The sequence below is a fragment of the Vulpes lagopus genome, chromosome 9 (assembly GCF_018345385.1).
Source record: "Vulpes lagopus strain Blue_001 chromosome 9, ASM1834538v1, whole genome shotgun sequence".
Classification (NCBI taxonomy): Eukaryota; Metazoa; Chordata; class Mammalia; order Carnivora; family Canidae; genus Vulpes; species Vulpes lagopus.
In genome coordinates this window covers 46326369-46349778 of record NC_054832.1, presented here as the reverse complement: position 1 = coordinate 46349778, position 23410 = coordinate 46326369, and the positions used below count along the sequence as shown (strand labels likewise).

General features: G+C 36.2%; 1 protein-coding gene across 1 annotated transcript in view; it reads right to left on the bottom strand.

The window, feature by feature from the left end:
* The window catches only part of MMP16 (matrix metallopeptidase 16), a 293094-nt gene that overhangs the window by 85166 nt on the left and 184518 nt on the right, over positions 1-23410 (bottom strand). The window contains exon 5 of the mRNA XM_041769632.1: positions 1160-1321. Within this exon, the coding sequence (XP_041625566.1) occupies positions 1160-1321 (162 nt within the window). The remainder of the gene's footprint in view (positions 1-1159; positions 1322-23410) is intronic.

The window sequence follows — 23410 nt, the reverse complement described above, 5'->3', positions numbered from 1 at the left end:
TTTCTTCTAATGACATGTTTTGACAAATTGCCAGATGAGTGTTTCATTTGAATACTGAATCTAAAACACCTATTGATTAAAACACCACTAGTAAAATATTAATGTGAAGAGGTATTTCTAAAAAGAGGTTTCTAAATTAAGCCAAAGTTTACACATATAATTTGGTACAGATGTAAAGCATCATTCGTCAAGGGATTTATGTTTTTAAAAAGAAATACAGTGCTGTTCGCACTTAATATTTAGATATGGAAAGAATATTCTTTTGCAGACCTCAGTCTAGACTACTAATTCATGAGGTCATGAGAAAGAGCCTTCCTTCAGTTAACCACTTAGGAGGAATTTCTGATGGTACAAATTAGGCATAGGATTGCGCTCTCATAGGATTGGGCTAGTTTTGAGTCTGAGACGTTTCCCTTTTCTCAGTATCCCCCAAATAAAGAGCAGCACAAAAGTAGACTTTCTTTTTTTCCCAAAGAGAAAAAACCCTGAGAGAATGGTTACCACTGAGATATTGAAATTGAAAAACTAATGAATGCAAATAAATTAGTGAACTTAAACTATGCTATTTAAAAATGCAAATGACATCTTCAGGATACTGGATATTAACATACAGATAACACATATTTGCCTTTGTCTTGTAAAATGAAAGCATCACTTCAGTAATTTAGTAAAGCATACTCTCTATATGTAAATTATAAATGTCAAGTTCTTAACAATTATGTGTGAAATAAATGTCTTTATAAAGGTCAATGGTTCTGTTGAGGGAGTTACGATTATAGTAAATATGTGGAATAGTCTTTCTTCCTTTTGTCTTAATTTGTATTCACTGATTGAACCCCATAAATAAAAATGATCTCGGTATATTAGAAATTACTTTTGAATTATGTGTAAAGATCTTTGGTGTAACTGCAGGTTGCAATTAAACTCAATAAGAAAGATTAGTGTATAGATTTACTATAATATGTATATTAAGATATCTGGACGGTTGCCAACAAAACTTGATTGATATAAGACTTCTGCCAATAGGCCAGACTTTTTTTTTCTTATTTTGGTATTTATCTCTCTCATATACTTAGAGCAACCATCTCAAAGAAGGAAATGCAGCAAGAATTCCGAACTTCACTGTGGTGTTAACCAAACAGAAACAGTGGTAACCTACCATAAATCTTCTGGATGCCTTGCAAATCATCATTAGGTAGTTTGAAGTTGTCAGTTTCCATGTACTGGTAAAATGGGGCCATGATAGCAGTGGGATCATTGGAATGCTCCAATCCCAGAGCATGTCCCAGTTCATGAACTGCTACAAGAAATAAGTCATTTCCTGTGAAAATGAGAAGAAAAGATGCTATTGTAACTAATATCCAAGTACAGAATTGGAACTTTGGTGTTTCAAAATTTCACCCAAGAAAAATAGGAGGAACTCCTTATTTCAACTATCAGTATGATTTTATCATTGAATTTTCTACTGGCAAAATCCAACACACTATTTTTGAAAAGGTTGGGGAGGTGGGAGGTGATGATAATGTAGTCACAGAAATTTAGATACTGAATGGAAGGAACAAAGAATAAAATTTGAAGAAAGATTAGCAGCATCAGAAACTGCTACTACTGATGTTGAAATATCCTTCCAATTAGAAAGCATGTAATATACCTTTATAATTTTTACATTGAACATAATGCTAACAGTAAGTCAGGAAAAAAATGTAGATCCAATTCCTACTTTTACATAGGTGAGTAAATTAAGGCACAGAGGTGACAGGTTTTGTCAAGAACAGCAAATCTTTAAATTTACAGAGCTGTGACTAGAACTCAAGGTTAAATTTTAAGTCCTAGATGAAGGCTTTTCTTTATATTAGCCTAGAACATAGGAAGACAGAAGTGTAAAATGTAAGTCACAGGCTAGAAGTCACAAAAACTAGGATTCTAGTCCTAGCTTTGTGAATACAAATTCTAATCAACTCAGAGGCAATCTGAACAAGATATATTTATTTAGAGTGGCTGTTTCTCATGGAAAAAAAAAAAATCTCTCCCACCTGTGGTAAACTTGCACAGTGAAATCTATTCAGTGCAGACTCTCAGAGAAACTTTATGCAGTCACACCCCTGCTGATGGCCTCTACATATTGTCCCTTCTGGATCATCATAATTAAACTCATGAGCAAAAGAGCCAGTCCTACATGTATATTTATTATTTCTAAAAATTAAGTTGAACTATGTGAGCATCAAACAGTTGGGACTATTATACTCGTAAGGGTTATGTCCCTAAGTGGAAAGTTTAAAATGATTGAAGATAAAATATAAAGTTTTGAATAGATGGATTGCAAATGTCTTCAGTGAACTTCCTGAGTGTCATTTTCAGGAAAACTCTCTAAAAATATTTTTATAATGCACTGTGATAATTCCTTTCTGAGGGCTTTTTTTCTTTCTTTCTTCCTTTTTTTTTTTTTTTAACACAAAAGCCAAGTACATAACAAATATTTTTTTCCTACTCTGGAGTAGTCCTTCATAGAAAAATGGATGAAACCATGAGGCTGATTCATCATATGACCTTAGCATACCAAAAACGAGCCATTTAAAACACATCAGGGGCCTACCTGACTCTCAAAGAATAACTGATTAAATATTGTTGTGAAACAAATTGAAAGGGTTTAAAAAAAATAGAGGTTAACATTTCCAATCTTAGAAAGCTTATCTTCTCCTCTTATTTAAATGTGCAAGTCAAGACACAAAAAGAAAAATAATATAATACGTATTAGGTTTAATTAAAAATATTAACTAGATTTATTAAAAGTTTACTAACTTGGACATTTTGAACATTTTACCTGCATTTTCTCATTTAATTCTCACAATTATCCTTTGAGTCAGTCACTATTATTATGTCCATTTTTAAAACGAGAAAACCAAGACTTGGGACATTAAATACAATTTGCAAATTCATGTAGCAAGTTGCAGATAAAATCCAAACTTCTCTGATTAGAAATCATCCTTTGAATTATAGTAAATCACACAGCTATAAAAGTATTAGCATGCACAACAGCTTAGATAATGTAGCCATGTGAAAACAATTTCATTCATTAAATCATCCATTCATTCCACTACTTTTACTGCATGCCTACTATGAGTCAGGCATTGATCTAGGCTTTGATATAGTAGTGAGCAAAACATACAAAAAATCCCTGCTCTTGTAACATTTACATTTTAATGGGTACTGGAAAGAATCAAGATAGAAAAGTAAAATATACAGAATGTTACATAGTGATAAATGATAAGGATAAATAGTAAGGCAGAGACAAAATGAAATCAGAGAGGAAATGGAACTTAAAACATGTATGGGATTTTAAATAATACTAATGGTTTGGGCTTCTAGTCTGACTGGGGTGGGGATAATCGTGTTTTTGAGGAGAGGAGGGACATAATCTGACTTACATTTAACGGGATCACTCTGGTGATTGCTCTTGAGAATCAAGTACAGTGGACAAGGGAAGCAGCATGATTCAGTCTCTGAGGTTAGTGCAATAATTCAGGACCAGAGTAGAAGTAATGGAGGTAGTCAGAGTAGTAAAATTCTTGATATATTTTGAAAGGAGAATCATAGGGTTTCTTAAAGGACAAGATGCAAGGCATGAGCAAAGAAAAACATCAAAGACAACACCACGTTTTCTGGCCCTACACCGAAAAGAATGAAGTTGCCATTCACTGAGATGGAGAAAACCATAGGAGGAATGAATTTTTGTTGCTTTTTGTGTTGGTGGGGGTGAGAGGTAGGAAGCATAACCAGGAGTTCCTTTCTTGAATGCCAAATTCTGAATGTTTTAATTTGCTTAATGAAACAGGAAGACTAATCAACTGAGACAATAATAGAAAAGAAAAAGAAGAACGTATGAAATGTTTGAATAGGTCAGTTGTAAAGAGTGGATGAGGGAAATATGGAGTAGTTGTCAGGCAGCCTTCAGGATCATGAATTTAAAGTGATATTGGCTTCATTATGTGGGATGTCTTCCTTCTTCAGCCTTATTTGTCTGTGTGTATGCAGATACCAAAGTGGCAGTATTGATTTCACCAGACTCTTGGTATCTCTAGGTAACTATGAAAAGCAGAGGAAAAGATGAAGGAGTTGTGGATATACATAAGAGTGATTTTTTGACTCTGCCATGATACTTGTGTCATGTAAGGAAGGAAGGAATAGCATGGGATGAGGTCTGTGACAAGGTGATAAGATCAATCTAAGGTCAACTCTTAAATTCTGGGGTGATCAAAGGTTTTTTGTTTTTGTTTGTTTTGTGTTTTTAGTCATGATTTAGCAGGAATGAGCTAGAAAAATATTCAGTGATAGTCCTAGTAGATTCTAAGAGCAATGAGATTTGTAAGAGCAATGTCAATTGAGATTTGTAAGAGCAATGTCAAGAGTATGTATACCTATGGAAGTGAGTCTCTGTGTCAGGATGAATATGAAATTGGAGAGGAGATTCAAGATCTAAGAGCCCAGAACACTGGCAAAATTATCTACATCAACACTAAGATCACCGAGAATTAAAACAAGGGTAGTGTTGAAGAGAGTAGGATTGAACCTGGAGGTAAAATCATCAAAGAATAGGGAAAACGAGAATTAGTAGATGATTCTAGCAACGAGGGACAGAGGATGGGACAGTTTGACAAAATCAAAGTCGAAACTTGAAGTGTTTATGGAGGAGGAAAGGAGAATCATCCTGAAGTAGCATTACAAGGATATAAGGCTGTGTGTATACTGTGACTCCAGCCCTGACGTAGAAGGAATATGAAAGAGAAAAGAGAACGAATGTAAAGGAAAGGAAATGTATAATCAATATAGAGATCAGTGTCAGCTACAGAAAGAAGCCTAAAGGGAATATATTCAAAATAAGTTGATTATGAAGGGGATTTTGCTCATGACTGACTTGAAACTTCTCTAAAGTAAACAGTGTCAGAAGGTAGAGAAGGGAAGGGAATGGAGGGAGGGATAGCAATCTGGACGTCCTATGGGGATTAGAGTCCAAAGGGAGAGGGGCATCTTCTGTGCTTCCTATGGTGATAAACAGGAATGGAAGTCAGGGTCCTAATCAAATTAGGCCGCAGATTCTAATATATCAAATATAAGAGGTTATTACTACTTGACTATGTTTAAAGGAATTTAAGAACATGTCTGGAGAGAAGACAGGGAGTGAAATCAGAGGTGATACAGAGGAGAAAACGTACAGTGGTTGCAAGGACAACTTCCTGTAATTGTCTTTGGTTCAATTTTTGTTGCTTTTCTACCACCTACACGATGATAATTTCACATTCCTCATCAAGATAACCAAGACCCTTCATACATAAGTCCTTGTCCTTCCTTTCCAACATTATCTCCTCTGCCCTTTATTTTCCTTTTTCCGGTCACAGAAAAATGTGCTTGTTCTGTCCTTAAGATCGCTGGACTGTCTTCTTTCTGGATCCCCTCATCTGCCCCCGCCCCCATGTTGGAAGCACATCAAGCAGACCTGATGTGACTGTTCAGATGTCACCTTCTCTATGAAGACATTTCCCGAGGGGTGCTGTCCCTGCAGGCTCTCTTCCTTAGACTCCCATGGGCCCTCGTGCATACACCCATCATAGCAATTGCATTGTATTGTCATCATCCTTTGGTAAATCTTCCCAATATATTTTGAATTCTTTAAAGGCTGCAATTGTGCATCATTTATCTCGTGTCCCCAGTTCAAAGGCATTGCCTGGCACACAGTAGATGACAAATCTTTAAATAAGTTGGATGAATGGATCAGTTTCCAGGGCCTGGAGGACTAATTTGAATCTGAGTAGTACAGAATAGAATGCTATTTCTACCTCAGTGCGGCACAGAACTTTTTTCTTTATTTTCCCTAGCTTTATTGAAGTATATAAGTGAAAAATAAAATTGTAGGATATTTAAAGAATACACCATGGTGATCTAATATATGCACACATTTTGAAAGGATTCCTCCCCATTGAGTTAATTAACATGTATATCACCTCACATATTTAGCTTTTTTTTTTTCTTTTCAGGTGGAAACATTTAATTTCTCCTCATATCAAACTTCAATCATCCAAGGATGTTATCAACTATAATCACCATGTTATACGTTAGGTCCTCAGACCTTATTCACCTTATGATTGAAAGTTTATACCCTTTTAGCTACCTCTATTTCCTCCCAAAATCTGTTTTCTGACCATGATGCCAGGAATAAGAATGGAAAGAGAATGAGATAGAAGAAGACTAAGGGGGCCACTATTCTATGGTTCAGAAAACGGAACTAAAGTACTCAACACAGTCGGCCACTCATTGCTGAATAAATGTCAGCAAATACTTGTGCTCACAGCTAATGAAAAGAGGCCGTGGTCTAGAGGAAATTGCTTGGGAATGCAGAACGGGCTTGATTTTATTGACTATTATTGAGGAGGAATTAAAGTGATTGGAGGGAGTAAGGAGTGCGAGGGGATGGTAAGAAAGTCCAACAGTAGAAAGTCAAGACACAGAAGTGTGGACTTACTAAAAACAGGAAAACATTTTTTAAGGATGCCACTTTGAGTGAAAACCAATGAAACATGGGGACGCGTGGGTGGCTAGTGGTTGAGCGTCTGCCTTTGGCTCAGGTCATGATCCTGGGATCCTGGGATCGAGTCCTGCTTCTCCCTCTGCCTATGTCTCTGCCTCTCTGTGTCTCTCACGAATAAATACAATCTTAAAAAAACAAAAAACAAAAAACCAAAAACAACCATAACACACAATGAAACATGGCCATTGAGTACCATCTAGTCCCCATGTTCTAGTCACAGGCAGAGCTAAAAAAACAGAAGGAAAGAAGAAATTATTTATGAAGAGATGCAAAATGATGAGATTGGCTGCAAGTATGTATAACAAGAGAAGACTTCCAAGGACTGTGTGCCAGAGGGCAATCTCAAGTGAGAGAGGGTGGGGAAGGAAAGGAGCTGCAGGCGTTTTTAGATACCACCCATCTAACACCAAGCTGAAGTAAACACCTGTGTGAGTTCAAATCAGAGACACCACAGTTAAGATACAAACCTGGTATTGTGAGATTTCGTAACTGCCATTGCCACCTAAAGTAGTAGAAGGACAGGTTGGCTTCTGGCATGCCCACACCCAGAAAAAATGGGTAAAGTTTGGCTGGAATGACTATCTGTGGGCAAAAAGTGAAAGAAAATTTTCACCAACAGCAGGCCTAATGACAAAACCAAGATCTAGCAAGATTTGGTTGCTAGACCAAATGACAAAACCAAGATCTAGCAAGATTTGGTTGCAAGATTTGGTTGATCTTGAGTTGAGTCTAAAGACCAACAAAAACCAAGGCAGCTGAACCAAAAAGAGAAGGCGTTAGCACTTAGGTTTACCAGGAATACCAACCGTGACAACCCGGCTCAGCAAAACAGGTGTTCAGAAAAAACACCTGTAGACACCCTTGGCCTTCTTGTGGCAAAACAGATATAATAATTTCTTAGGTCGGAAAGTCCCAACGTAGCCTCACAGGGATCATGTTTTGTTTTCATTCTTCAAAAGGAGAAGAAATCCAACCTTTAGAACATTCCTCCTTGTGTATCACATCCCCTTTCCCAGAACAAAGTATCCTGAACTTTGTTCCTAAATAAGGATGTAGGAACTCATCCTCTCACTCTCTGGCAGATAAGTGTGTTTAGTCATGCATCAACCTTGCTAACTTTACCAGATTATTAAAAGCATTTCAAGGCTGTCACAGGACAGTAGTCTTTCAGCCACAATTCCTTTCTTTCTTCTTTCTTTCCTTAATGAGAGAATGACCAAAACGCAAGAAGGAAAACAGAGTAGTGACAACAGCCGAAGTGATTTCATCCCCTGTATCTGTGCTCTTCAGATCAATCACATTTTTCCTAAGCACCATTTCCAAGGGTGGAGTTATTCCTTGTCTAAGGAATAAGAAGAAAATTAATAGGATCAGGATATGAACCTATGACCCGTTCAGTACGCAACAGCACTTTTAATCAGAAATACTGGCCAAGAGCTCCAAGTAATTACCGTTCTTCAGATGATTGGCAATAATATAATTAAACCTTACTTGCAGCTTCACAATAGTTTAAAAGGGTAAGTTGTTAAATAAAGTACGACCCTGTGATTTGAATTCCACTAGGAACAAAAGTTGTTGGCGTATGATGAGGTTTAGACAATTAAAATGCACCAGACCTCTTTCCTAATGATGAAAATAATAACTGCTTCTGTAACTTATCATTAATTCACATTATTTGAGATTCTTAATTGTAATATGCCTTGATCTTATCACCGTGCCGGCAACAAAGGATAAATCAGCCTCCTGATTCTCAGCACAGAAATAGTACTTGCTCCTTTTGTAAGACTGTGAGTTTTGAGTTTGTTGCTTTCAATTGTATCTCTAATCTTCTTTCCTTTGTATACTCCAATACAATTTCAGAACACTGAGCTGTATATTATGAAAGATAATGCATTATTTATAATTTCCTTGTCATAATTATGTCTTTATATTTTATTCCAAGCTGTTTCATCCCTCCATGCATTTTCATATGCTATTCCCTCTACTGACAACATATCCTGAATGTTAAAAATGACTACGCAATATTTCATACATAAAAAGCTGTTATGGATATTTCCAACATTTATAATCTTCCCGACCCAAGCAAATACTCGAATATGACCAGCACCATTGGGTCTCTCTCTGGTTTTTCTCTCTCATCTAATACCTTTGGCTGTCCCGCTCTCTCTGTGGGTAATCACTGACCTGAGGTTCTTCATCTCTCATTACTTTGTCTGTATTTTGATATTTTTATCAAGTACGTGTGTTTAACTGACTTACAGCCTTATAAACATGGTATTGTTCTATATGCTGGTTTGTGAAACCCAGTATTTTTTTTTTTCTTTTCTCTTCTTGTTTGCCTCTTAGTGAGTCTTGCAAAATCTCATTAATCCTTTAAAATGAAACTCAAAATGACCTCCTCTGTGAAGCCTTTTCCAACTCCCCAGGTAAATTTGATTCCTCTGTCTCTGTGTATCCTTGCATAACTTTATAAACATAACTGGGTCATAACACATACCAAATTGCCCTGACAGCTTCTGATGCACAGAAGCTCTTAAGATTTACTTATAAGTTAAATGACTGACGCAACAAATTTAAGCAGACTCATAATTTTCAATATTTAAACATTTAAACCCGAAATATTTAAATCCATATGTAGAAGTAACACTCAGAATTCATCATGAAATCTTTGATTAGAAAAAAAATTAAAAAGAAAAAAGAAATCTTTTATTAGGGTTCTGGGGTGCCTGGGTGGCTCAGTGGTTGAACATCTGGCTTTGGCTTGGGTCGTGATCCCAGGGGTCCTGGGATCAAGTCCCACATCAGGCTCCTCTGCCTATGTCTTTGCCTCTCTCTGTGCCTCACATAAATAAATAAAATCTTAAAAAAAAAAAAAAAACCCAACAACTTTTGATTAGTATAAATTTCCCCAGGGCCTGATAAATAGATGAGATGGACCATCTTGAACCTCAGTCCTCTCAGACTTTCCATACCGCATGTTGTGCCAGTTGAGAAGCAAAAGGGATCTGTGTGGTCAGCCTCTAAGAAATCCCCATAATACCCACCTCCTGGTATTTATTCCCATTCCCTATCAGCTCGCAGTAGCAGAATATGGTAGAAGCGATGGTATTTGACTTCTAATGACAGGTCATAAAAGACCTCATGATTCCCACCGTGGTGTTCTCTCTCTCTCTCCCTCATTGTCTGATTACTCACTCTGGAAAAGCCAGTTGCCATGTTGTATAGATAGCTCTATGGAGAAGAATTGAGGCATCCTGTGAGGTGGGAAGGAGATTCTCTGGTCCATTCAGGCAGCTACAGCCCCACCTAATTATCTCATGGCACATTTATGACCTACCGTGGACCCAAATCAACCCAGCTAAGCTGCTCCCGGATTCCTGACCCTCAGAACTGTGTGAGATAATAAACATTTGTTGTTGGGGTGATTGCTGCTGCGGCAATAGGTAATAGATAATACAGGATGGTTTAGCCCACTGCCTCTTCTCCATTTGATTAGGATTAGGAGATAGGGAAGACAAACTGGAAAGAAAAAAATGATCTGAGTAGAAAAGGAAGCCACTCTGAAGCATTTGAGTACTTCTAGGATCATCCTGCGACGAACGTGGGTGTTAAATACCGTCCAGCCCAGCTATCTCTCTACAGAAACCAAAAGGTTTTGGCAGTAACCCTAAGTCTGAGAGAAAGTCTGTGACTGAAAATTTCCAGGGATGGAAATATCAGCGACTTCCCTGCCTCGGATGTTCTTTGAAATGTGTAAAGCCTGTTACCTCAGTGGCACCTATCCTACTACTTTCTTTGCGCATCACTGAAGAGAGGCCCACTCCCTGGGTGGCTGGTGCTCCCTGCCAGGCAACAAGAAAACTCTGATAGGGTAGAAAAAAACAGAACAAGAAAGAAACAGTATTCGTTGAGCATCTATTACGAACCAGAATTACGTCACACCGAACTTGTCATTGAAACTTGCCGACCTATCCTGGCTTCCTTTTCCAATAATGCTTTCGGAGGCTGCGGAACTTGCTCAGCCAGGCAGCCCGTGCTGAGAGAGTTGGGCTGTCGTCTACACACATCCTGGCTGCCCAGCTCCAGACAGGAGTGAGAGCACAGCTGCAAGATAGAAGCTGACAGAAGCTGATCTGGGGCGGATTTTCTCACATCTCTTTCTGCCACTTTTGTTCTTCGGTCAAGTCTCCAGCTCCTCAAAGGCTGGGTGCCCTTCTGTCGCCTTCCCCCTGCCCACCGCTCCTGTCTGCAACACTCGGCCTGGATGTGGCTGCTCCCCAAGGGCCTCACGCTTCCAAATGATCCCCTGGCTCCTCTTCTAGCTGCTTTCCCCCCATCGAGTCAGACATGGTGGGACTAGGAGAGCTTAGGAGAAAAGCTCAGTATTGCAGTCATTTATTAGTCGCACATCATTTATGGGCAAATCTGATGCCATGCAGTTACAGTTACAAATGGCACTTAGATGTGTGTCAGACCAATTTTGTTGACTTATTTAATGACAAATCTAATTTACTTTCACACATGCTTGGTACAGTGCTATCAACGACACCCCCTAAAAGAACTAAAGGAAACCAAACGCCTTTCTTAGACTGTTCTAAAAGCAGCAGCGAGAAATAACAGACGTACTTTCCATGCATGACCTTCCCTATGTCTCACCATCGTAGCTAAGTTTTCTTATTATCACCGTCCTACAGATTAGGAAATGAAGACTTCCACAGACTGTGTGATGGCCAGAGTTACCCAGTAAGTGGCAGGAATTGATGTGACCCCTCCAACCCCCCAGTCTTGGCCCACAAACCAAAACTGAGTGTGCTGAGGGCATGGATTTCTCTCTTCCTCTGCTCTAAACCTCTCCTCAGGGCTGTAGACTTGTGCATCAGAGGGCAGCTGCTGTGTAAGACCTCTTTCCAGGAGTCTGAAGCCATAGTTACTACTGCTTTTCTCCGCTGAAGTCATGCTAAACTTAATATTTTAAAATGCTTTTCCTAAAATAAAATAAAAATGCATGGCCCCAGTACAACCCTGGCTGCTCAAAGAGTTTCAGTCACTTTCAATCTAATTTTTAGTTAAGTCTAAAAGCCTTGAAGTAAAAAAAAAAAAAAAATATATATATATATATATATATATATATATATATATATTTGGACTTTTATTTTTAAAATTTTATTTCAAAACATTTCTTCAGCAATTCCAGAGGGTTTGCTGGGAATGTTACAGAGTTGCTGTAGGCAGGTGGTTAGGCTTAAGCATGCCAGTAGTGTATGCTCCGAAGGCAGAGGTAAACACCGGGCACTTAAATATAAGGGAAACAAATGGCAAGCTAATAGATCTTCCAAAAATCAGTATAAAGGCAATTTCAAAGACAAACTACCAACAAACATTTACAATTTCTAATTTAATAAGCACTTTAGAATTAAAACAATTCAGGTCTGTGCTAAGCCAGGTAAAGTGGACACCCTAGGAAGATATTTGAATAATCAAAGTGAAAGTACGTGTTTTATTCCTTCTGGCTATAATTTGGATATGAAGTCTGGTGTTGAGTGAATCAGACGCGTCTTTATTAAATTCAGAAGAGTCTTGGTAAAAAACAAAACATAAGATTGGATATAGCTAATTGCACCATATTAACAAGAATTTTTTTTTCCCCTTCTCCTGTTGAGCCTGGTTAGGAATCTAAGAACGTTTTCAGTTATGTTCTATGTAATTTTTTTTTTTTTGTCCTATGTAATTTATTCATGTGTGGTTTATCTGTGCTACACTTTTCCCCTGGGCGGCTCAATTTGAAGGTCAGAATGATTCTGGAGGCCCATTTCCTCTCTGTAATAGTGCAAAAGAGATCAATTTTAGTGACTATTTAAACAAAAGTAATCATATAATAAATTGCAATGCCACTTTTCAGTAGCTGATTTGAATTATATGCCCTTTTACTGTATGCAAACTCTAAGTACTGTTTACCCGGTCATCATTCTAAGTATGCCCGGTATAGCCATCCTGGTATTATGTGCTACAATCTCCAGACCAGCAGCCATTATGTGACATATAGTCTTTAAAAAATTACTAATTATCTCCTGTGTGTAAGGAACTATTGATAGAATTACTGAACTATCGATAAACAATTCATCCTAACATGTAATTGATTTTTTTTCTACTGTGTGCCAGACAATATGAAGTACCAGGGTCTCTAAAGATAAATTACCCAAATCCTTTGTTCTTAATTAAGAAACTGAGAGTTTAGTTCAGTGATTCTGAGTTCTTCTGGGCTCACAAGCTCCTCAGAGAATCTGAGTTAACTATGCAAATTCTCCCAAGAAAAGTGAGTGCATTTGCACATTATTGTATGTGATTCTGAAGTTAGTTTTACTCTACATACAACCTTTAAGATAAACCAGATTGAAAATTCTAACTCAGCTACTGTGTGTATATAAAATTCAATAAATTACTAACCTCTCTGTGATCAGGTTTCTTTATTTGTAAAGTTGGTCTAACATCACCTACTTATAGGCTACATCATATATATAAATATACATAATATATATAAGACACTTAGCACAATACCTATGACACAGTTTAGGGCTTAGGGAGTGGTAGTGAGGAGCTACTACTCTACTACTACTACTACTATTACTACTCTTATTCCCATAATTACTAGACTTCACAAACTTTTGAGTTAGACCCTAAATTCTTCATTTTACATTGGCTTATCCAGTCAGAAACCTATCAAGTATCAAAACGGGAATTAAAAAATATCAGTTCTGACTTCACCAAGATCCATGCACCACCTGGCTAACTATGTTCTTGATACAAATGTATGTCAGTGACAAAGCTGGGAACTATGTTAAGATCAAGTTTTGGCGAGTTTTGAATGCTTTAAGGTTTAAGAATTTCATCATTATGAAGGAGGCAATAGGGTATTATGAAAGTTAATATCAAAGCGATATTGCTTAGGGTAACCTGGCATCAGCATGCAGGTATGATTGGAGTGGGATGTGGCTGAAAGCTAAGAGAGCAAGTCGAAGACTCTTTCGACAGTCAAGATTATTAGGTGATGACAACCTAAATGTTGGTAGTGATGAAGGGAATAGAAAAAAGGAGTCTCTGAAAACAGAAAAAGGAAACACTTGGGTGCTGGGATGATTGAAATAATTCTTTGAACTACTTCCATCATGAAGTTAGATTTCATCATAAGCCCTTATGCATCCAAATCCATGTAAAAACTACTTCATATTTACTATCATTATTGTGAAAGAGAGGATAAGTTGAACCTAGATTCTGATTTTCATTTTCAAAATATACTAAGTGGTTATGACCTTAAAAGCTGTCCATTTAAGACCTTTTTATAAATATTTCACTTGTATAACATATAAATATGTCCATAGAAGACCTTATATAAATATGTGTTCATAGAAGACCTTATGTATCATATGTGTTCATAGAAGACCTTACGTATCATATAAATATGTTCATAGAAGACCTTATATAAATATGTGTTCATATATATACTTTTTTTCATGTAGTATCTGAAATTGAATTTTTGCTGTAATTTTTTGTACCAAATGAAGAGTAATTAGCAAGAAACAGCAAAAAAATAAGGTTTCATGCACTTGCTTGTTGTAGCATATATAGACTATAATTCCTGTATGCACTTGGCTTGAGCATTTCTTTACTGACAGGAGTTTAGCCCATGACAGAGGTGCTTGAAAGGCTTACTGTAACACCATTGCCATACAGGATGGCTAATTCACAAGGGCTGGTTCACAATAATGAGATAGGTTAGCTCTTTTTGAGTAAGAGCTTTGGGCTTACTATGATGCAAAGAGGCAGAACTGGAAAAGGCAAGGCCTCTAAATAGCATACACAGCTGCAAGCTGAAGGTCAGTCTTTCCATGCATGCAGTGAGAAATGCCTGTTTTCTATCAGCCTATCTATCAAAACCTTCATAAAGCTGGAATCCAACATATCCTTACACCTGAGAAGAATAATTTGCAAAATAATTAATACCTACTTGCTTTTTTAGACTAAACGTTTGGGTACTAAAACTTTTTTTTCTTTTGTTTTACCTTGAAGAACCTCCTACTGACACTTACTTACATAAGCCAATCATGAGTATATGTCCCCAGGAAAACACTGGGGAAGGTTTTTTGTTTTTTTGTATTTGCTTTTTGTTTAGGATGGGCAAGGAAGAAGCCTAAGGGAGTTGGCATGGGGGTGGGGCTCTTGGGCACCTGGACACAGGGAATTAGTTACCTGGTTTATTTCCACTTCCTGAAAACAAAAATTAAAGAACAGGTTAAAACGATCAGCTCTTTAGGACTAGAATAGTCTTTCACAGAAGGGGTATACAAAGGGAATTAGGTAGCAAGAGGAATTAACAGGAAAGCAAGTGAAAGGGTGTTACACAAAGACTTGATTGAATAGATTGTGTTTTGAGTAGGTGTGTGCTACCCTAAGAGTAAACCCATATAACATGTTTCTTTGTACCTGGATATGTTTACATGGGTAGAAGGGATGGACTTAATTCAAGTGCATCTGCTTGTTTTCTGAGAGATAGGGGCAGATTAAAGAATTACAAAATTTAAAATCGGGGGAGGGGGGGTAGGATAAAATTTTAGTTGTTTTTTGAATTTTGCTTTTTCTAGTTCATTTTCACTGGATAATCCATTTTTGTGATATTACAGACCCAGTCATTTATGTATGGATGATGTTCAGGTTTCAGGGGAAAAAAAAGCAAAAGTAAATATATATAAAAACAATCCTCTATGCCCAAATATTTGCACAGAGATTTATTAACAGATTATAAACAAATGTGTTTTTATAAAACATTTATTATGTAAATCAAACAACAGCAAGCAAAGAAGCCATAATAACTTAATGACTCATTCAGAACTCTTGAAGTTTTCCCTTCCTTCCCTAAACAAAGCATTTCCCCAGAACCTGTTTCTCGTCAACAAAGTGATTTTTTAAAATATTGACTTTTAAGAGGAATCTTTTCATTTTTTACATTTTTCTATAGCAGTCCTCCTTTCTTACTCTTCACAGCCTTTCTTTTTTCATAGAATAATGAAGAGTGAAACCAGACCAAAATGTGCAAAATGTAAAAATAATTAAAAGCTTAACACCTTAATATCAGGTATTCTCAGAGCAGGCTTCTTATTTTACAGATGTTATACATATAATATTATATATAACACATATATAAAATATGAATTCTTACATAAAAACAACACATATGGAATATATATGAAACATGAATTTACTTATTACTACCTCTACCTATTGATGCCAATGAGATAAGGTAAATGTGTTTGGCTTTCTGCAATTCTCTTTTTAGAACAGTGATCTGAACACACATTTGTGTTCTGACAGCAATAAGTGCATAATTTTAATTGAGCAGTAAGGTATCCTTCACGTACGAAGTAAGAATTAAAAGAAAGAATCACAAATTTGATAATTATTTGTGCAATCAACAGCAGTGGGTGTTAAGTGAAATGGTACATCAAAAATATTTAAGTCAAGTAGTGGACTTAAAAATATACATCTATATGGCACATATGAACAAAATCAGAAGATTCACGTTGGGGCTGGTGTTCACACAGCAAATTTTGAAGAAAAATATTTCTGGATCTTTCCAAAGGATGTAATGTCACCTAAGTGTCCTCCTATCTACTTATCTTTAAGTTTGCCTTTAGAGAGGTGAAACCAAAACAGAGAATGAAAATGGAAACAAAAATAAAAGGACATTTCTTTTTTTAATAATAGAAATGCTCTTCTTTGTGACTTAATCAACATATTCTGTAATTGTAAGTCTCATTTTAATTATTTCACCATGGGTGTATCAGACAGCTTTTTTCCTTTTATTTAGTAAACAAATATTTGAAAGGCCATGGTTTTAGCTTAGAAATTGGGAGAATATTCTGTTGGTAATGTGCTTATGAATTTCAAGTGTTCTGAAGAATGTTTTTTTTCCCCCTAGGATACACGATTTGGAAGGAAACCATAACCTAAATGTCTTGACGTGTGTGTGTGTGTGTGTGTGTGTGTGTGTGTGTGTTACAAGTAAAGCAATGAATAAAGCACCTGTGTTTCATGATTTTCACAAACTCTACAAAAATAAATTCATATAACTTCAATGCAGTCTTGGGAATTTCTGCCAGCAGACAGGAAGACTTAAAAATGTATTAGAAATATGGACTTAAAAAAAGAAAAAGAAGCTAGGCATGTAAATTCCTGATTTTGAAATTTCTTTTACCATAATTATCTTTTAATTGCAAAATGCCTAATTAACCAAGAAGTAGTTTCCTCATTTACTAAGGGGGAATGAAAATTAACATCCATGGAATAGTCACCAGGGCCCGGAAAGTTAAGCCTCACGATAACCCCTGGAGATAGTAGGTACAATTACCCTCGAATAATAGTGGAAGAAACAAAGGTCTGCAGTAAATAACTTAAAAGCCTGTGAGGGGCCCAGGCAAGCTTGTACCCAGGTCTGTTTGAACCTAGAATCTCTTCCCTATGCTAAATAGGATTCTCAATTAATACATCACCGTCCATCATCCCAGCACACACTCAAACTTGTCTTAAATAAACTTCATCACTGAAACCAACATAAAAGCCATTAAGGTAACCTTATGACACAAATGAAAGAGAAGAGAAGTAATGCTGACACCAAAGAGAATATCATTTCCTTTAATGTCTGCTCATGAACTGTTAGTTTCCATGAATTTTAATAACATACAGTAAGAATTTATTGACCACTGCATGCCCAACCAGTGATAGGTGTCATTCATAAGACGTACATAAGTCTTTGAGGAACTTACTAGAGAACACCTACCATGCTTTGCCGTATGAAGAAGTGTTAATAAAACGTCCCCATCTTCATGTTATTCCATTGCTCGAAATATTAAAATTGTTTCTTGCTAATTACAGTTCAATTAAGCCATTAAATGCTACCCTCCATAATCTGGTCTGACCTTTCCTATGCAACCTGTCTGTGTCACTGTTTGTCTATGTATAGTTTAATTCTTAACATTTCTCCTTTCTGTATTAATTTTCACCTTTCTCACTTTTTCCATGCTTTCTCCCCACATATAAATACTATAAAGCATTAACTACTTTTCTCTCATTGTTTAAAATTTTATATCCGCTTTATTGTGATCAAACAACTTTGAACAGTCAATCCTAAGAAATGAAAATTGAACTACAAATTGAATGATTCCATTTATTCCATCACATCACTTATTGCTGCAAGGGATATGTCTTCTTCAGAAATAGAATTTCCTTTGAAACTACCTTGCTTATTTTCACGTCCTCCCTCTGGCCTTGTTCTGCTCTGTTTCCTTAGTTATCCTAACAAACAAAGTGATATTTACCAAAAGCTCTTTTTAGCTGGGGAGACACAGAAATTTTATATGTTCCCCTAAAATTATTAATATATCTTTTGTAAAAAAAGAAGCAGAAATTAAATCTATTGTGTGTATATGGAAGTGAGTTTAAATAATTAAAAAGCCTTGGAAAAAATCCTTAAAATACAAATTTTCCATTCTTCATAAATAACTTCAATAATGATAACACAGTTTTATTTACTGCTACACAACAAATGAGCAGTTTAAAACAAGTTATTGATTAGCTCATAATTCCTGTGGGTCAGGAATCGTAGAGTGGTTTAACCACTCAAGATTTTCCATGAGGCTGTAAGAAAGCTGTTGGCTGGGCTGTCAAATCTTGACTGGGACAACTTTGCTTCAAAGCTGAGTCTTGTAATTGCGGGCATGCCATGGCTCCTGCTAGTAGTTGTGTAGAGACATGGTTCTCATCACATGCACTTTTCATATGTTGCCTAAGTGTCCCCATGATATGCTCTCTGGCTTACTCTACTGTGACTGATGAGAGAGGCAGAAGGACTAAGATAGAACCTGTAGTCATTTGTAATCTAATCTTGGGAGTGATTTACCATCACTTCCTTCATAATCTATTTATTAAATGTGAATTACATCCAGCTCTCATAGCTGGACAGGGTAGGGGATTACACGAGGGTTTAATTGCCAAAAAGTAGATCACTGGCAGCCATCTTGGAGACTGGCTACTCCAACATCAATAATAATAACTAATGCTACCATTTTCAGATATTGTGCAGGGTGCCTGTGCTGGTGACAGTAACTAAAGAAGGGAGGTTTTTATCATCTGCATTTCCCATAAGAGGAAACTGGAGAGCTAGGATTGTTGAATAAATAACAAGGAATATTACTGGTAACTGGCAGAACCAGAATTCAAATTTCAGGTCAAGTCTCTTTGTCTTCAAAGTCAGCAATTTCTCTTCCCTTTAGCACTGTGCCTTCTTTATTTTCTACAATAACAATGATAAATGATCTAAATTATGACGAATTTTATTTCACACACCATTTTGGGAATTGACATTGTGTAAGCAGAGAGGAAATAAAAATCCTATCAGATTATGTTGTTAACTGTAACAAACTGATTCTAGGGGAAAATTACAACCTTCAAAATCTGCTACTTTTCAAAATAATTCTTTTTTTTTTTTTTCAAAATAATTCTTAAATAGATACAGAGCAGATCCAACTTGCTAAATTCTGAAATGAAATGTTGGTGCTCAGAATTGTTCTCCCAAGAATCATGCAGAAATATAGGGGTTTCTTCATCTTTATTTGCACACTGGGAGTTTACATAAGCCTTCCTCCATCACTTTTCTTCTAAACAGACTGGAGAATCAGAGAGTAGAAGATAAAAAGGGACTAGTAGTGGTTAAACTGAACTTCACTGGATGAGTGATGGTGTTTGTTGATTTATGAAGAATATACTTTCCACTTAATTCTGTCATGGTAGTCACAGTCTCCATGTGTTCTAATGAGCAATCTAGAGTCCTTCCTCTATATCTTTGTCAAAGAGATTACACAGATATATTTTCAGATTGGTGACTCTTAAGGTTCAGCAGCCAAATTTTTGGACAAACAAAAGCAGAGCTGAAGATAATGATGCAGAATTGGTTCTAACACTTGGATCATGAGTTAACAATGTGACAAATATTATTACAAAAGTTAATATGAAAATCTCACTACCTTGTTCCCAAATTATCATAGTTCCTATTACAACTATCAGATCATCACTGAACATGTTAATTATGTTCACTTTTGTCATTTTGTATCCTGCTGACCTTCATCTTGTGATAGCATTGTCAAGTCAATTATGTGAAAAACAAGAGGAAAGAAAGGGGATTGTAATTCATCACCAGTATGCAGATCATTGAGCATGGCTGTCTGTTAAAAAGAAGATGGAATGTAAAAACAAAGAAAAGTCAGACTTTTTTGAGAATCAAAAGCTTAGAAAAGCAAGACCTACTGAATAAAAATGTAAAACACCTGTGGAAAAATGTACATATAAGTCTATAATTTAAAATTATTTTATAACATTTACTTCTTACGCAGCTAATTGGAAAATTCCAACAATATGTTACCAATTCTAACAAAAATACTAACCACATGCAATCACTTTAAAAATTCCAGAGTTTCCTTTGGGCCAATAAGCTATTAAAGACACATACCTCCCAGATTATTAAAAGCATCTTTTGTTTTCAAATCTACACAGATAAAGAAATTTGCATTTTATTCCTTTGTATTTGAATATTCAATGTCCAGGAGTTTAAATCATCTTATTCAAATTTCTCTATATATGTAGAATGTTTATTCCCATGAAACACTATTTTCATGCAGTGAAGTGCTTGTTATTTTCCACACATTTCTTTTTTTGTTTCTAAGCCAATTTCTTTTTCTTGATAAAGTGGGCCCACTTACACCTTAACTTGGTAGCAGTCACCTTCTTACAGTCTTCAGGATTAACACTGTCAAAGATTTCTGAAAATCTAAATTTTATTTTATTTTATTATTATTTTTTTAAAGATTTTATTTATTTATTCATGAGAGACAGAGAGAGAGAGAGAGAGAGAGAGAGAGAGTGAGAGAGAGGCAGAGACACAGGCAGAGGGAGAAGCAGGCTCCATGCAAGGAGCCCAATGTGGGACTCGATCCTGGATCCCACAATCATGCCCTGAGCCAAAGGCAGACGCTCAACTGCTGAGCCACTCAGGTGTCCCGGAAAATCTAAATTTTAATCCACATATCTCTTCTATCTACTTTTTTACTTATCTTCTCATCCTATCACAATTAATTATAGTAGGTAAGACCCTCTCTAGAGAAAATATCGCTTTTGTTCTAGCAGCTTATTTAATACAAATGTTCTTTGTATCTGCCCTTTATTATTTTCACCTTTATTCTTTTCTCCAAAATTGCCTGGCTATATATGTGACCTGCTAATCTATTTTTCTGTCCCATCCTAACATATGAATCTGTTGCCACTGACATATGTAGGCTTATTTTGATGACTTGCCCTAAAATATCATAAGACTGACAGCTATTTGATTTGTTATTCTCCAATCTGTTCACTTCTGGAAAATTATATGAATAGAACTCTCACCAGTAAGCTTTTCCATCAAAAAAAGAAAAGAGAGATATAACAATAACTCTTTCCTATTTCTATAATGAATCCACTATCTCAAAATCATTCCACTGATTCTTTATGCATTCTCTTCCTTTAAACTGTTTGAAGGCTTAGTTATTGATCTGTTAGTCTCTTACAAGTCCCTAATCAAAGTTTATTTCAGCCAAACCTAATTCCACTACATGCATTTATTCATTAAGCAAACACTTATTGAGTATTGGATTAAGCACATAGACCTGACTCTCAATTAGCTTAGTCCGATAGGGGAGACTGATAAATAAGCAGAAAAAAACTAACAACTAAAATCACAGAGATATCAATTCATTCAATAAACATATGCTTAGCATCTCAAGTGTTGCTAGCATAGTGGCTTCAGAGGCCAATAATATAAAGTCCCAGTGTCAGTCCAACATTGTTAGATAGATATATTAACAAGCACAAGAAAGTTTTACATGTGTTGCAGGTGCTAAGATGAAAGTCTGTAGAGACTAGTGAAGATTCAGATGAGAAATGAACAGTTCCATTATGACACTGTTGTGGGACTAAGTCTTCGAGTTTAAAAAAACTGGAGGTACTGGAGGTAGAGCAGTACCAGTTCCGCTCTAATCAAAATGCATATATGAGAAACAATGAGAAACTGAAACAAAGCAGAAGCAGAATGAATAGCAAGGGTGATATGGCCTAACAGGGTTTAAATAGAAGTATCCATCAACAGAGTTTAAATACTAACAATATCATGACCAAGTTAATGTGGATAATAGGTAAGTATTAAAACACAAATGCACACCAACAAAACGAGAGAATATAAAAACTGCAGCAGGTCCAGGGGCATAATAAGGTAACTTTTGAATATATTCATTTGAGATTCCTATGGGGCAGTGAAATTTGGGCTTGGAACTCAAAAAGTGGCTCAGTATTATGCTCTTACAAGTCTTTGTTATGTAAGTAGTTTAAGCATGGTAGTGAATAAGGAGGCAGAGAAAGGGTAAAGAAAGAAAACAAACTAAACTAAAATGAAATAAAATCCATGGTTTATATTTAGAGGGAGGAAGAGAAAAAATCATGAAGAGGAACTTGGAGTAGTTGAAACAGTAGAACATAAAGTAGCCTGGTGGGAAGTTGAAAAGAGCTGAGTTTTAAGAAAGCAGATGTTAAATAAAAGTAGATGTCAAGAAAGAGATGATCTAGATTTGGCAACTAGGAAGTGTTGACCATTTCTGAGAAGTGAAAGGTGAATTTAAGTTGGAAGAGTGAGGGGGAAGTAAAGTACTAGAGATATAAAGCACTCCAGGAACTTGGGTGTAAAGTGGAGAGCACCGCTATATTTTGTGGGTTCCCATGTGTCCCTCAGTTTTGGTAATATTATTTTTTTTAGTAAACTTTTTAAATGTAAAACATACTTATTATAAAATTTCACAGATCCTAAACAAACAGCAAAATTGATCTTCACAAATTAAAAAAAAAAACATGTAATCAATCCCCAGATCAAGAAATAGAATATTGCTACAATCCATCTCCTCGTGACACCTTCCTGGTCACTACATCCCCAAAGTAACTGTTATCAAGATTCCTACTGGCAAAGATTAATTTGCATGGTTTTGAACTCTACCTTAAAGAAATCAAACTGTATGTCATATTCTGTGAATCACTTTTTAAAAGTAACATGATATTAATCCATGGTTTTGCATATACATTTTTTCCTATACATACTGCATTCATCCTCATTACTGCATAGTATTCTATTGAATAAACAATCCCATAGATTAATTATCTGTTATGTTGTTGATTTATAGCAGAGTCATTCCAGTTTGGGGCTACTAAAAATAGTGCTGCTTTCAAACAGTCCACTACTACATGTCTCTTCCCACACTGTGTGCACGGGTGCGCACACTCACACAATAAAATGCCTATTCATTGGGCATGCATATACTCAGCTGAAAAAGTGACAAATAGTCTTCTAAAATGTATCAATTTTCACCTCCTCTGGCACCATAAGAAGCTAAAATTGTTTCACATTCTCAGGAACAATTGCTATAGTCAATCTTTTCTATTGGCTGTTCTTCATGATGAGTGGTATCTCATTGTGGTTTTAATTTGTATTTCCCTGAAGACTAAAGATGTTGAGCAATTTTCATATAGTCAGTTACATATTCCATTTTTGCAAAAATACTTCTTTGAGCCTTTTGCCCATTTTTACATTGGGTTATTTATTCATTTTCAGCGTGATGGTGTTCTTTATACATATCAAGGGCTGTGAAGGGTGAGATTTTGGCCTATTTGAGAGGTAAAAAGTTAGCTTGCCATGATTTCAGGCTGGAAGAAGAC